At 57.3% G+C, this 14,839-nt stretch overlaps 2 protein-coding genes across 3 annotated transcripts in view; one reads left to right on the top strand and one right to left on the bottom strand.

Annotated features, from left to right (window-relative positions):
* Window positions 1-5,098, top strand: part of RTN3 (reticulon 3) — a 52,780-nt gene extending 47,682 nt beyond the window's left edge. For both annotated transcript variants that reach the window (XM_037052994.1, XM_037052995.1), the window contains 3 exons: window positions 368-414; window positions 1,248-1,306; window positions 2,796-5,098. In XM_037052994.1, the coding sequence (XP_036908889.1) occupies window positions 368-414; window positions 1,248-1,306; window positions 2,796-2,841 (152 nt within the window). In that variant the 3' untranslated portion in view covers window positions 2,842-5,098. The remainder of the gene's footprint in view (window positions 1-367; window positions 415-1,247; window positions 1,307-2,795) is intronic.
* Window positions 5,099-5,106: 8 nt separating this feature from the next.
* Window positions 5,107-14,007, bottom strand: ZFTA (zinc finger translocation associated). Its single transcript, XM_037052996.1, has 5 exons — window positions 13,280-14,007; window positions 10,695-11,195; window positions 9,816-10,202; window positions 9,042-9,596; window positions 5,107-8,805 (listed from the first exon to the last, which is right to left on the bottom strand). Exons 1-5 carry the CDS (start codon window positions 13,410-13,412, stop codon window positions 8,342-8,344), a joined length of 2,040 nt encoding a protein of 679 aa, XP_036908891.1. The 5' UTR covers window positions 13,413-14,007; the 3' UTR covers window positions 5,107-8,341.
* Window positions 14,008-14,839: the final 832 nt, after the last annotated feature.

A 14,839-nucleotide genomic window follows, 5' to 3' on the forward strand; every position in this document is an offset into this window, starting at 1 on the left:
AGCCTTGAACCTTCTTAGAAACCTTGAACTAGATATCGAAGAAACCTGTGTTTGTGGCCATAGGTTTATGAAATGATCCTAATTTTAAAGAAATATCAAAACAATGAGAAGGAAAGGAGAGTCATCTAGATTTGATTTAAATATAGGGGTCTTACTTGTAGAAATCCTTTTCATAATTTGGAAATTATCTGTGGTAGCCTGTGTACCAGCATCTAACTGTCCTTAATCGAGAGAGCTAGCCAGAATTTTTCATATTGAAGGTTTATGTTCTCCTGTATTTCATGAATAAAAACGTGTTACTTGAGTCCTGAGACTTCACAACTGTCCCACATTCACACTTGCCGTGCCCCACGATTCTGTCTTCCAGCCGAACTGCTCGTGTTCAGCGTTCCCATCGTCTATGAGAAGTACAAGGTGAGCACCGACCTGTTTCACCTCAGAAGTGCCCATTGATGTGTGACTAGTGTTTCAGTTCATTTTTTAGGCGTGGAGAGTTCAGGGCAATCTCTTCAAATTCTCGCACAGTCTGAATTTTCCAAGTCGGGTGCCTGTAGGAAACCGGGAGCAGCGGTTCCCTCTAAGCAGAAAACCGGCCAGGAGACAGAGGGGTGGGAAGGCTGTGACTGTCAGACGTCGCGTGCCTTCTGTGGTGTTACCACGTGGCTGCATTACCTGTTCAGAACAAGCCAACTTGAAAAAATATTTAAGTAAATACTCATGTCTAAAAAGGAATGATTAAGGCTATTCAGGTGCTCTGTCGGTGTGAACAGATGTTTGCGTGTGGAATGCGTTGCAGGGTTCACTAGATTCTGTGAGGGTGCTTTCTTTATGGGTTAAGTCATCTGTCAACAGACTTCACCGTTTTTTGGTATTAAGTGATTAGTCTTGTCCAGGAGCCAAAACACGTTTATGATCACAGAAAGTGGATCAAGACACACGTCACCTCGTGTTGAGAAAATGCCCTTGTCAGTCCCTGTCTCCAGAGGACACACCCAGCGAGTAAGGCTTCGCTCGGCCACAGAGACCGGTGGTTTCCCTGCAGCTGAGTCTGGGGTGTTTTAGGGCTTAATTTGGAGTCTGAAATGCTGGAGTTTAAAAATTACTTTTAAAAGCTGGGCGTTATTTTCGTTTTCCAGAATACTCAGTAGTGTTTTTAAAAAATAGTTACTCTGGACAAAAGAGCATTACCTCCAGGGAGGTTGTCCATCTGTGTGTGGCCACAGCTGAGTCCCTGTCCTCCCTTGCAGACCCAGATCGATCACTATGTGGGCATCGCCCGCGATCAGACCAAGTCGATCGTTGAGAAGTAAGTGTGCTTGGGTTCCGCGTCCCACCGCCCGCCGGTCCTGCCCACTGCACCCGCGGGTTGAGGCCCCTGCGACGAATGCTAACGCCAGGCTTTCACCCAGGGGTGGGGAGGACCCTTGGTTAATAGCTCAATTTTATAAGAAATTGTTTCATCTGCTTCTTTAAAAACACATTCTTTGTGTCTTAGATTAAAAAGGATCAATGGGAAAAATGCTAGTAAATATGTATAGAGAGTTGCTTGAAATAATAAAATGCTTCTGTTTTAAGTTACAAAAAAAAACAAAGTAAAAAAAAAGGTATCAGTGGGTTCAAGACCACTCTGCCCTTTTAAACTGGCTCTAAGCGTTGGCGGTTGCCTCCCTCTCCTTTATTTTAATCCATGTCCATTGCGAGCCAGATTCTCCCACCTTTCTAGAAGTCAACATTGTAGTAAATAAGTGCCTTCAGGGCCAACGCTGCCTCTTCTCTGAGATTATCTGATTCGTTTTCCTTTTTAAAACCAATTTAAATCAAATAACGAAACATTAGTAGACTTCCTTTGAATTTTGCATTATTTACAGCAAACACTATGAGCCCAACACTTCAAAAGTGTGAGCAGTTTTCTGTTTTTTTCAGGTATTCTTTAAGAAACAAAACATCATAGTGAAATCCACCATTTGGGTCAGTCCCTTTCATACCCCACACTTCAGTGCTCTTTCCAGCTTTAATCACAGGAAACCGGCTGTGTTCACACAGCCCTGGCTTGATTCAGGGTCTTTACCTGCTCTTTTTGGGTTCACACTGGAGCTGAGACCAGGCAAGGACAGTTGGCACAAAATCTGTACCTAGGTGCTGTTCACTCCTTATTTTGGAGGATGGTTGGTCAAAGCTTAGCTTTAAACCTGGTGCCTTGATTAGCATCCCTCCACTGCCTGCTTTGGGGTGTCACACTTGTGGGGACTAGCTTCCACATTAGCTAAGGGGTGTGAATGATCTTGGTAATGATGAGTCTTCATAAACAAAATAAAGGGCAGCTTTGGTGTCCTCCAGGGAGCTGGGAACTATTGGCAGCTCCTGTAGTTTTTCAGATATGTCTCCTTAACCCTTGACTCCTGGGGCCCTTGACTTCTGATTCCTGTTCTGGTACTGGTGGGTGACCTGGCACTTACCAAGAACTGGCTCTTCTTGTGCCAGTGTGGAGAGCAGTCCGCAGACATTATGCCCAGGTACGCTTACTCTGCTCTGGAGCCCCAGCGAAGGGCCTGTGAGGTTCCGGCAGTGAAAGGGGGCAGGCAGCGGACTCAGCGGCAGGCAGGGACCGGGAGTGGGTCTGGCGCAGCCCTCAGCTCCCCCGCGCCGGACTCTCGTCACCCGGAGTGAGCCCTCTGGGAGCGGGAGGCTGTTTGTCACACCCCTCCAGCACGTCCAGGCCTGTCCTCTAGCGTCACTGTTGGAGTAAAAACCTAGAACTAATGGCTGCTTTTACCTTTTCTTTTCCTTCTCAATAGGATCCAAGCAAAACTACCTGGAATTGCAAAGAAAAAGGCAGAATAAGTACATGGAAACCAGAAATGCCACAGTTACTAAAACACCATCTAATAGTTACAACGTTGTTCCTTGTACTCTGAAGGGAAGTGCTCGGTGTCAGCTTGGGCCTGCACTCCAGGCTTTCCCCCCCCCCAATTTAGTGTTTCCCCTCCTTTCCCTTTACCTGCAGTATCAAGCACAAGAATTATTGGACTAAAAAATGAACTGATATCTTAGATCCCGAAAGTATAAAGACAGAATCAGTCGAATGGATAAATCAATACCTTAATAGTGGTGGTGGAGCTTTTCTGTGTAGCTTGAAAGGGGAAAGATCAGCGGGTAAAAGAAAAAAAGGAAGATAAAACACATCTTTTGTGTTCTTCTATTTAATTTTCAAAGCTATGTAATTTTCTTACATAGCTTCCCATCATAATTCTTCCCTATTTTTAAGTTAAGAAGTAATGGTTAACTTCAGAAGAAATTATCTAGGGACAAGAGTGGGTCCTTCCCACAGGTCTGCGTCTTTTGCAGCCCTTGCCCCTTCTTCCTGCCCTGAAACATGAGCGGCCGCCCCTCATGTTCCTCCTCTTATCGATGTGACTCCCAACTCTGTGAATCACTGACGGTGGCAGTCATATCCTGGTTCCCGGAACCCCCGCCTTGTAGCCGGCATGGGCGCAGGCAGTGGGCCTGGGGAGGGAGGTGGGAGCGCCACCTGCGAGTGCCCCCCCACACCCCCCAAACCCCACACAGCTGGGGAAGGAAAGGCTCCACCCTGGACAGCAGTTCTGGGCTTCGAACTGGCTTCGGTGTGAGGGCTCATTCCTGAGTGTGCTTTCCTCCCTCCTCCCTCTCCACCGCACCTCACATTTAATAAATACGGTCGTCCTTTTCTTCTTGTGAAATAAATGTCTGTAACTGCTGTACACTGCTGTAAACTTGTCAGAGGAAATCTGCATGTGGGCTCCTCAGTCGTCCAGTTACCGTGATCCTGTCTCAGTTCGTGTGCAGTGAGGGGGACGTTCTCGGGAGGCGAACTGCAGATACACAGGCTTTTTCTCTTCTGTCTTTTCCCTACAGCTTCCTCCTTCACGGCCAACATCTTTTTTTTTAATCCTCACCCAAGCATGTTTTTTGATTTTAGAGAGAGGAAGGGGGGGAGAGAGAGAGAAACATCAATCCGTTGCTTCCCATACACACCCCAGCCGGGGATTGAACACACAACCTTCTGATGTGCAGGAGGATGTTCCAACTGACAGCCACCCGGGCGGGGCCACGGCTGCTTCCTTAACCGCCCATCCTCGTTGAACCCCGAGGACCCCAGCTGAGCTGGCTTGGGAGCACCTGGTACGTGTGTGTGGTCGAGACCAGAGTAGTGTAGGGAAGTACGTTTTGTGGCTCACGTGGAGTTTCAACTTGGAGGCCAGTTTCTGGGTTGTGTTCTGTTTTGAAGGTTCCTTTCCTGTCAGAGGCACATGAAATGTCCGAGAGCGCCTTCGCTGTGGCCCAGGGCGCTCCGTTTGAGAAGGTTTTCCAGGAAGCGTTAGGTGAGGGCGGCCAGGCAGGGTCAGGCGCTGCCGGTGGGCTCTGCACACAGTGAAGACAACGGAACAGCTCACGTTGCCGTCAGATGGAGGGGGACTGAGAATCCAGGATTCCCATGTGAGATTGAAAAGCGTCTTCCTCCCCTCAGAGCATGAACATTCAGTGAACTTGAAAGCCGTCTGAGTTCCTTCGGGTAGTAAACTTGGAACGAGAATCCGGAGGGGATGTGCGCTGGTGACTTGAAAGGGCTACAACCTTCGACCGTCCCAGAGCACGCAGCTCTGTAGAAGGTGGCAGGAGTCCTCTCTCTACTTTAGGGGGGAATTACTTAGGAAGTTAGAGGGGTAAAAGGTACCCTTGCCTTACTCCACTCTTATTTTCTTGCCCACTTTCCTTTTGAACTTGTTGACTGGTGTTCTCCTTCCCCACCCTTCCCCGTCCCGGAAGGTCCCGGGCACTGATCATCTTTGAGGCTTCCCCTCCAAGGGACTGTGTTCGGCACTGGAAGCCCCCACACCTGCTCTTATGTTTTGTTATGCTGTGTTTCGGTGATTGGACAGGTCTTTGTGCCACACAGGAATTTTTTTTTTTTTTTTAAAGAAAAACCTGTAGATGAAAAATCACTAATGAGCTGTGTGCGTGTATGTGCGTGCAACATAAAAATACAGTAGCACCTAAGGAGCTTGAACCTTGGTTCCTGTAAAACTGCAAATTGATGTGGTATTAATAAAAAAAAAAAGACTGTGGTGTCATTCTGCTAACTTTATTCTTTATACACAGTTTGGGTAAAGGAAGAACCAGACAAGGCCTCCGCGGGCCCCCACCCCCACTCCGCTTCTGAGGCTTTAAGAAGCAACTAACAGCTGGTGACCGGCACTGACGCCCACGATCGCAGAATTTCCATAGTTAGTAGAGCAAAGATGTGCATTTGGTTTCTGAAAGTAAGAGCCCCTCTGGAAGGTGAGCTTAGGAGAAGCACGAGGAGCGGAAGGGGTCAGCGGGGGTCTGCTCCCCCATTGCGGTCCCATGCCAGCCTAGGAGGGCTCCCCGCCTGCAGCGTGTGAAGCAGCCTCTGACCACACGTGACTACAAAGCACTTAAAAAATTCGAGTCAGTCGCCATGGAAAATGGAAACCAAACACGTCGGGTCTTTGCTGAAACAACCTGTCACCTGGGATTTGCCCTTCTCAAAAACTAAGGCTGCTGTGACCCTTAATGCCGGAATTTAGAAATTTATTCAACATACCTCTTAGAAAACTTAGGCTGAAATTAAAAAAATAGCTGATGCAAACTTCACAAATACGCATAAGAATGCTCAGATAATGTCACTAACATGGTATATAAATATGTGTTCAGAGTAACATTTACATATTGGCCTTAAGAGCAAGCATACCATTAACAAAACTCATGAAGAGACTTCACCTGTTTGTGTCCGACTCTGGGGACAGGGAGGGTCACCTAGAGATGAGGATCCCCTGACCCTCAAGCAGTGAGGCCATCACACCAGGGCACTTTCTGGGTCACAGGGGCTTGGCAAGCCTGACACGTGGTCCAAGGGCTTACAAAGATGGCTGGGCCCTGCCCCAGATTCGGAGTCAGGCTGGACCAGATAGTTTCCGTGTCTGTGAATTTTCTCAATACTGTTGGTCTGGTGGCCACTCAACCACTGGAGTGTCAGGAAGCCATCTCCTGTCCTAAGGCCGGTCCCTTCCTATCCAGAGGAAATGCCATTCCTAACCAGCTCTGCCCTGACTGGCCTGAACTTGAGAGTGGGCGTGGGTGACTGCAACCGGCTGCCCCGATTTGCCTACTGTTTTTGAACGGAGTAGCTGAAGTGTTAGAATACTCGTTGTGGACTTGAAAACGTATAAAGGAAAATAAATGCAGTGCCCAGCCTGATGCCATCCATAATCCTTGGTCTCAAGCTTGTAATACTGTTTCGAAAGCCCTGGAGGTGCACACTGGTTACTCATTTTTCAGCTGACTAAAGGCCTGTGCAGTATTTCCTGACTCCCTGGAGGCAGCAACAAGGGGCACAATTCCTGAGCCCTTGCCCTACAGGGAGGACTGGGGAGGCCTTGGGCCAGGTGGCAGGCAAACCCCAGGTTCCATGCAGAAGGCTGCTGCCCACGCCTTCCAGCCGGAGCCTATGGTGGCCACAGGACCCGCCGGGAAGAGGACTCGTTCAGGGAAGAAGGCGGTTTTCTGCTGTCCCCAGATCACAGCGGATGGCACTGTGGTGGCCTGCAGTGCCCAGCATGCACCACCCTTGGGCAGGCCTGACGGGAACTCTTTATAGTTTACCAGACATTGGGAGGCAGCGTCATGTAGTGCAAAGAAACTGACCTGGAAGGAGTTTTTTATTCTAGTTTCTGTACTGCTCCTAGCTGGCTGTGATCACTTCCATTTCTGGGCTTTGTTTTACCAATCTGTGAGAGGGGTGGGGGCAGATACTAGTCGGTCTCCAAGGTCTTTCCAAATCTGACGATCTTGAATTATATAAAAATGCTATAAAATCTGTGATATAAAATCCAATTTCCAAATCAGGAGTCCAGGGGACTGGGCCTGAGGCACTTGAACCTTGGGCTCTGGTCTGTGGGGGCTGGGATGAGAGGAAGGGCTTCCTCTTTGCTATCTGCTTTCCCACCCACAGAGGCAACCCCTGGCCCCAGGTGCCAGGGCCCCTCTGCCTCCAGGCCCAGCTGTCAAGTCCCACGCGCTGACCTCCCCATTCTCAGGCCTTAAGACCCAAAGAACTGGCCCGGCTACATGAAGACCAGACACCGGGGGTGGAGAATCAAGGGATGTTTGGGATCCTCTCATCCCGTGTCTTTGCTCCTCCTTCCTTTAAGTACTCCCTCCACCACCTCACAGCTTATCTCTGATACACGCATAATAAATAAGACATTTGCACATAAGGGTGACTGGGACAGCACTCTCCCCGCCCCTCCCCTTTCATATAAAAGCATTAAATACAGTTTCAAAATAAAATACAAAGAGCAAAAAGGGCCTGATCTCGGGGCCACCTGTTCTCCACAGGAGAATGAATCGACACATCCCTCTCGGACCGGCCTGGGAGATCGCGGGGCCCCTTCCCGGCCCCACAGGGCCTGGCACTGCCGCGGGGAAGAGAAAGGAAGGCCGAGGCTCGGCCCCAGGCCCTGGGGACTGAGAACCGGTGGCGCGCCCACCGCGTACAAAGGGGGACAGGGAAGGAACAGGAATATACTGCCAACTGCCGGGACCTCCAGTGTCCCGGGTTCGGACCCATGGAGGCGCTTCAATGAAAGCAGCAGCGTCTGGGCGGAGGGGTGAACGGAGGCCTCCGTAGCAGGAGAGGAGCAAAAGAGAAAGTACTAATCCCTTTACAAGATCTGGGTAAGGCGGGCCCAGGGAGGCGGGCGTGGCCACCAACGTGCAGTCCCCACGGAGCCTGCCCTGAGAGCAGGGCGCAGCCAGGAGGCCGGCCCAGCTCCGCCCCGCCTCCCAGCCGCAGCCGGCCTGCGGTCCCACGCGACTTCTAGGCCGGACGATCTCCCGGGCTCCGCCTCCCATGCAGGCCCGGGTCTGCTGTACAGGCTTCAGAGCGGCCGAGAATACCAAAGGCCAAAGCAGCCGGCCCGACACGGGCACCAGGCCTGCCGGCGTGCAACACCGCCGAGCTGGGCCCCAGGACAGGGAGGGGGCCTTCCCGCCAGCCCGCCTTGAGGTCCTAATACTGACTGTAGGCGCCCCCATCCTGGTCCCGCACAGGATCGGCTGGCCGAGGCTGCAAGCGCTCGGCCCAGACGCCTGGAAACCGCGGTGGCTCCTCGGGAATGTGGAGCCCTGCGCAGGCCAGGACCAGAAGTCCGACCAACTCGGGAGTTCCACGGCACCCCGCCGATCCTCAATCTCCGCCCGGCCCGGCCAGCGGGGGGCAGCGGCGGCGCTCTCCCAAGGCAAGGGCCGCCCCGCCCGGTCCGCGAGTCGGCTACGCCAGTTACGCCCGACACACAGCGCCCGCCTTGAGGTCCGTGCCGCCCTCGCGCGGCGCCGGGGCTGGTGGCCCGAAGCCCTCGTGGCCGTAGCACCGCAGCGCCGCCTCCTCGTAGGCCTCCAGGATGGTCTGACGCTCCTCCGGCGTGAAGTCCATGGAAAAGGGGTGCACCTGCAGGATGTGGCGCTTGATGGTGCTGACCTTGAGCGTGGCCAGCGCGCCGCCGCACACCATACACACCAGGCCGCGCCGGCTGCCGTCGTAGTCCATCAGGTACTCGCCCCGCCAGCGCGGCTGGTAGTTTCGCCGCTGCTCTCGGCTGCGGGGCGGCGGCGGCGGGGGAGGCGGAGGTGGCGGCGGCGGCAGGGGCGGGAAGGCGAGTCCCCCGGGCTCTTGGCCATCCTCGTCGTCCTCCTCTTCCTCCGTAGGCCGCTCCGATGTCTCCCCAGGGGAAAGCGGGGCATCACCTAGGAAGGGACAAAGGGCCGCACTGGAGCAGATGGGGGGAAAGCAGCCCGGGTCCGCGTCTCAGCTCCACAACCCCCCACCTTTGCCCTCCGGCCCCACCCTCCCCGGTCTCCTCTCCAGCCTTCCACATTCCCCGTCCCCTTCTCTACCAGAGCACTCCCCTGCCCGTTCTCCCTGCCTGGCTGGGCCCCTGCCCCTCTCCCTCTCCAGCTGCTCTGGCTCTCCACCAGCTCACCCCACCACTCCTCCTCTGGTTCCTCCTCCTCGTCCCCTCCCCCCTCCTCGGAGGCTGCGGCTGTGCTGGGGGCGGCAGGGTCCTTGGGGGACTCGGGGCAGGGCAGCCCCAGGGCCAGCAGGTGGGTGGCCTTCTCGCTCCACTCCTGGGCGATGAGGGCTTTGACAGGCCCGCTGAGGCGCGTGGAGCCCGGGTGGCGCTGGCGGATGTGCCGCTTGATGGTGCTCATCTTGAGCGAGGCCAGCGAGCCCCCGCACACCATGCACACCAGGCCGCGCCGGCCGCCATCCAGTTCCATGAGGTACTCCAGTCGCCAACGCTCCTGGTAGTGGCGGCGGTGGTCTCGGCCTCGTGGACCCCGGCCTGGGACCCCCACCCCCTCGCCCTGCTCCAGCTCCTCCTCCTCCTCCTCCTCTGCGGGCCCGGGCCTCTTAGGGACCCAGCCAGCCTCTTCCTTTACGTCTGGGGGGCTGAGATCCTGAGAGGAGGGGGCTCCAGCAGCGGGGGCCGAGTCCCGGCTTTTTCTGGTCAGGTCCTGGGGGACGAGGTCATCGTCTGTTGGGGAAGGGGTGAGGGAGAAGGGCTCAGCCTGCTGGCTGGGTTGCCCTTACCCACGCAGAGGGAGGTCCCTTGTTCCTCACCCCAGCCCCAAGCCTGAGGCCCGAGCCAATGTGTGTGTAGGGTGGATGGGGGAGTGAGTCCCTCCCGGTTTTAGCCAGACCCCACTTTTTCAGCCCTTATGAGGAGCTCTTGGCCCTGGGATGGGCCTCGCACCTGGTGGGGACTGAGTGAGCTCAGACAGTGTCTCAGCCTGGCCACCCCAGGCCTGTAGCAGGGCGCTGCGCTGGGGGCCGCTGAGCCCCAGGGAGCTGGGGTGCACCTCCAGCACGTGGGCACGGATGTCGTCCAGGTGCAGGCTGGGCAGTGCCCGGCCACAGGCCATGCACACCAGCCGGTTCCCCCGCGGGTCATAGTCCATGAGACACTCTGCCCGGAACCAGTTCTGCAGGGACTCCTTCAGCCTCCGTTCCAAGCGCCGAGCCCCCAGCCCCCTGCTGCCCCCGGCCCTCCGGGAGGCCGAGAGGCGCTGACGCCGAGCCCGGGGTGCCACTGGGCCCCCTCGTCGCTGGCGCCTGTCACCCCTGCCAGCTGGGGCTTTGCCTGAAAGGGTTGGAGGGAGGGAAGGAACTGAGATGCTGGCCCTCTGGGGGAGCCCCCCCCACCACAGCCAGGTCCTCCAGAAGCCTCTCCCTCACTGTGAGCCCCTGACCTAGCCTAGCCACTGGCCTCTTCCTCTCCCCTCAAGCCTTAGAACCCTCCATCTCCTAACCCTCCTGTACACACACCCTAAGGCCCACCCCCTCCTCCCCCAGACCCTTCTCCGGACTGCACTGCCAGCCGTGTCTCCAGCACCCTCGGTTCCCAGCCCTGCCCCTGCAGCCTCCACTCGATCCTTCTAGAACAACAGAATGTCAGTGCTGTCTGGGGTACTAGAGACTCCCTTGTCCCACTGTCCCTCCCCCGCTGTTGTACAACAAGGGCAATAAGCAGACCCCACCCAAAGGAAGCCAGCTAGTTGGCTGAGAAGCCAGGGTTGGCCCCACTTGGCCCCACCGGCCACCCGGGCCCCTGCTTCTCCATGTCCTACATTACCTGAGCCCTTGGGTGGGCAAGCTTGGCGGTTGGCCCCCTCCTCCTCCTCTTCCTCTTCCTCCTCCTCCTCCTCCTCCTCCGCCCCCTGGGCCCCGAGGCCCTCAGCCTCTCCACAGGACCCCAGCCCCAAGTGGGCATCCCAGCTGTTGCTGATGACTTCCTTCTCCCGGGGACTCCAATGCAGGGAGTAAGGGTGCTTCTGGCGGATGTGCCGCTTGATGGTGCTGAGCTTGAGCGTGGCCAGGGAGCTGCCGCACACCATGCACACCATGCCGTGCCGGGCAGGGTTGAAGTCCATCAAGTACTCCAGCCGCCAGTGGTCATGGTAGTATCGCCGGTGGTCACGGCCCGGGATGCGGCTTTTTCCAGGCCTCGAGGCCCAGGCCTCACAGTGGTCTGAGTATTTCCTGCCTGCAGATGCTGATCCCCTGGCCCTGGAAGAGGGAGGGGGGGCACTCCCCCAGGACCCCAAGGCACCCCCTTCCAGATGAAGATCTTGCCCTGAGGAGGGGGAAAGGGAGACAGTTTTTCAATCTCCGATTTCCAAGGAAAGAACCCAGGGCTTTGATTTTTGCAGCCCAAGAAAGGGGGGAAGGAGGGGTCGTTTGGGGGCAGGAAAGGGATGGCAACAGCAATAAAAGGGACATGAGAGAGCAGGGAGTCAAAACATTGGCCCTTTACAGACAGCGAGGGCCCTTTAAGAGAGGATCGAGAACAAAAGGATGCAGGACACAGTGAGGGACTAGCTCTGACTTTTAAAAAAATAAGGTGAAGACCAAGGAGGCAGCCAGCTCTGTAAGGTACCCTTTTTGGATAAGAGCTGTAGGGGTAAAGCCAGGAGAGCAGCACGCCGGGGCGGTTACAGCTGGAGCAGAGCGGGCAGCAGGGCGAGAACAAAGGGGGCATCTGTCTGCATCCAGGGCTGCACAGAGGACCCACCCGCCGGAGGCCCTGGCCAGGAGGGCCCCACCCAAAGAGCTTCTCCCTCTTTCCAGTACAATCTCCCGAGAGTCCCATTTTAGGGGCACTAAGCTCTGTCAGTTTCCCAAATTATAGGCAGCCATAGGAGGGATCCCCATGACAAAGCTGTCAAAGCCTCCAGGAAAAGGCGTTTTTTTAGGACCCTGGCTTCCCTAGGGGACAGCAGAAGGGCCACCAGAGTGGTCCCCACCCCTGGGAGACTATTAAGTCTTTCTGGGGATTTGATTTTTGCTCTGGCTGGGAGCCAGCCACTGCCCGGCAATCAGAGGGCAGCAACCAGAGTGGTCAGGGCAGAACCCACTAACCCAGAGGTCCTCCCTTTTGCCAGAGACTGATCCTGAACAGTCCCCACCCGCCCTACAGTTTGGACCCAATTTTATTTAAGCTGAATAGCCAGGTGTGGTCATTATCCAAGCAGAGAATCTCAGGGTCTGGGAAACAAAGACAGGAACAGAGAGGGCTCCTGTCACCATTGTGTTTTTTGTTCAAATAGCCCCAAAGAACAAACACAGTCTTCAGAGTTAGAGATCTGGATTCAAGTTCTGACTTCACTGGGAACTTGCTCTGTGACCTCTGACAGGTCTTGTCACTCTCTGGGCCTGAGCTCTTTGTCTGCCAAGACACTGGACAGCTAGCTGGTCTCTAAGCATCCTTCCAGCGCTGGATCTATGCTAGTCTAAGGTGGACTGGCCCTTTAAGAGCCGAAAAAAGGGGAGGAGCTGAAATTCTTTAAAAACAAAAGGGGATGGGGAGAGTTTCTGGGAGGGGAGCTCCAAGGGTAGGGCAGTCTTCCTAGCCCTGACAGAACCTTCAAGGGTCTTAAGGCGTTTACTCTGCAGCAGGGGAATGAAGAAACTGCCTCCTGAGAGCGAATGGGAGGACTGGATAATCCCACTATAGCTGACTAATTGTGGCAAATTTTTCTGAAAATACGGGAGGAGATAACACGCGGACAGAAGGGGTTGTCAGCCTTTGTGGGCGAGCCCAACCCTTTAAAACTGCCTGCAGTGGGGAAGGTAGGGGCAGGTCCCCCGAGGTACGAGTTATGCTCTTTCCACAGGAGAACGCGGTGGGGGGCGAGGGGTGGAGGAAAAGAGTTCCAGTCTCTAAGCAAGAAGATCGGGCCAGCCAGACAACACAGCGGAGTTACCAGCTCCGCTCATCTGAGGGTGGGGGAAGCCCCCCGAAAGAGATCCACAGTCTGGGCAGACTTTTAAGAGACAACCCGATAAGGGAGACCACCTGGGTGTCTGAAAGAGAAATGGGAGGAAGGGGGCCCCCGTCCAACAGCCTAGAGCGCGCGCCCAGCGGCGCCAAGCCAGGCCCTTTGGGGCCCCTCCGCTGGGCCTCCAAGGCGGGGCCCGCGGGGCCCTTTAAGGGGGAGGGGATCCGCCCGAGCCCCGCAGGCCGACCCTGGGATCTGGGCGGGGGGCTCCCCCGCTGGCCCTGCAGCCGCGATTCGTGCCCGCCAGGTGGCGCCCCCGGCCGCCCTGCCCGCGTCCCCCCCTTTGTTCGGTGGCAGAGAGGGGCCCGGAGCCCGGAGCCGCAGCCCTCCCCTCCCCCATGCCGGGGCCCCCACCCGCGCTGCCCGCCCCAGTCCTTACCACCGTCATCCTCCTCGGGCTCCGCGCTGCCGCTCGATCCGGAGGGCGGCAGCCGTCGGCCCCGTGCCGAGGCCGCTGCTGGCCCGGGGCCGCCCCTGCCGCTCCGGCTCCGGTGGTCCCCGCTGGGCTCCATGCGCTGTGCTGTGGAGCGGGGCCCCGGGGCGGCGGGGCACGGGGCCGCGGAGCCGGTGACGGCCCGCGCGGGGCGCTCGGTTCGCGGGGTCCCGGGGCGCGGGGCGCATGCACCGGGCAGCCGGCCGCACGGACGGCTGGCTGCTGGCTCGGCGGCGCGGGCTGGACCGGGGTGGGGATTCCTGTCTGGGGGCCCCTGGGGCTCCTTTAAGGGCTCCTGGGTAAATTTAAAGGGGCCGCGCGCTATTTCCTTCTGCCAGCTCGCTGGGGGCTGAGGGGGTGGGGGAGAGGCGGGAGACAACGAGCCGGGTCGAGGCTCCGCAGCCCGGTGCCCGCCCGGGACGTTAGAAGAATGAACCTTGCCACCCGCGCGGGCCCCACTGTCGCCTCCGGAGCTCCGGTCCCAGGTCCTGAAGAGTCACCGAGTTGGCGAGGGGCGCCGCGTCCGCTGCGACGCGCCTCCACCCGAGCTCCGCTCGCCGCCGCTACACCCGCCGGGCATCTCAGCGCATCCGCGCCGGCAGGGGGTCGCCCGGTGAGACTGCCTCCTCCGGCGCAAGCTCCGCGCGGGCCCCGGGGCGGACGCAACTGGCAGGGGCCCCAGAAGGCTGCGGCCGGGCAGAGAGGGTGGAGCCGCGGGGGCGGCCGCGCCCCCTCCCGCGGGAGCCGCCCGGGAGCGCCTGGAGTCCTGGCTTCTCCGCTGGAGGGGCGGACGGGCGAAGCTGCTACCGAGCCGGCCGGGGGCCGGGGCTGCGGCCGCGGAGACTCGGGCGGGAACAGGGGCGTGCCGGAGACCCGGGAATGGCCGGCTGAGCCGGGGCCCTACTCTGCGGGGTGGAGGGGGCCCCAGGATGGAAGCGGAGAGAAGAGGGCGTGCGCCGCCCTGACTCAGGCTCCTGCCTCTGCAGGCCTGGGGGTGCCAGATGAGACCCTCCACACAGCCTCAGACCCCTCGCCTGGGAGGAGGCGACGAACGCTAACCCTGGGCGGGGTGTCCGGCACCTGGGGACGCGCGCCACCAAGGTTGGGAAGTAGTGGGGCGAACTCTGGCTTCGAGCCCCGGGATGCCTCAAGCCCCCAGCTCCCGGGAAGCAGAGAGAAGGGGCTTGGAGAGGCAGCCGAGGGCGCGGCTGCCTAGGGTCCTTCCTCGAGGACCGGCTGACGGAGCAGGTGCTTGGTTTGCCTGTGGTTGGTCGCCCACAACAAAGGCGATTCCTAGAGGTTCAAATGACAGGGTGCGGGAGCCGACGCAGGGTCTTATTATCCAGGGGTGGGTTATTCTCTTCTCTGGGGAGGTCCCAGCGATCCGTTAAATTCACCCTTGAGAAGTTGGTTTGCTCACTCAACACCTACTGTGTGTCCGCCTGCTTTTAGGCCCTCGGAATACAGTAGTGAGTAAAACGGACCAGTCTGACACCGTTTAAGATT

The sequence above is a fragment of the Sturnira hondurensis genome, unplaced genomic scaffold (assembly GCF_014824575.4).
Source record: "Sturnira hondurensis isolate 20B ecotype Veracruz unplaced genomic scaffold, ASM1482457v3 Scaffold0007797, whole genome shotgun sequence".
Classification (NCBI taxonomy): domain Eukaryota; kingdom Metazoa; phylum Chordata; class Mammalia; order Chiroptera; family Phyllostomidae; genus Sturnira; species Sturnira hondurensis.

What these genes read in the sequence shown, in the direction of transcription:
- ZFTA (XM_037052996.1), bottom strand. Translation starts at nt 13,412, where the DNA reads ATGGAGCCCAGCGGGGACCACCGGAGCCGGAGCGGCAGGGGCGGCCCC. An exon ending in TTGCCCACCCAAGGGCTCAG is followed by an intron (nt 10,203 to 10,694) that starts GTAATGTAGGAC and finishes CAACCCTTTCAG; the next exon opens with GCAAAGCCCCAGCTGGCAGG. An exon ending in GCTCACTCAGTCCCCACCAG is followed by an intron (nt 9,597 to 9,815) that starts GTGCGAGGCCCA and finishes CTTCCCCAACAG; the next exon opens with ACGATGACCTCGTCCCCCAG.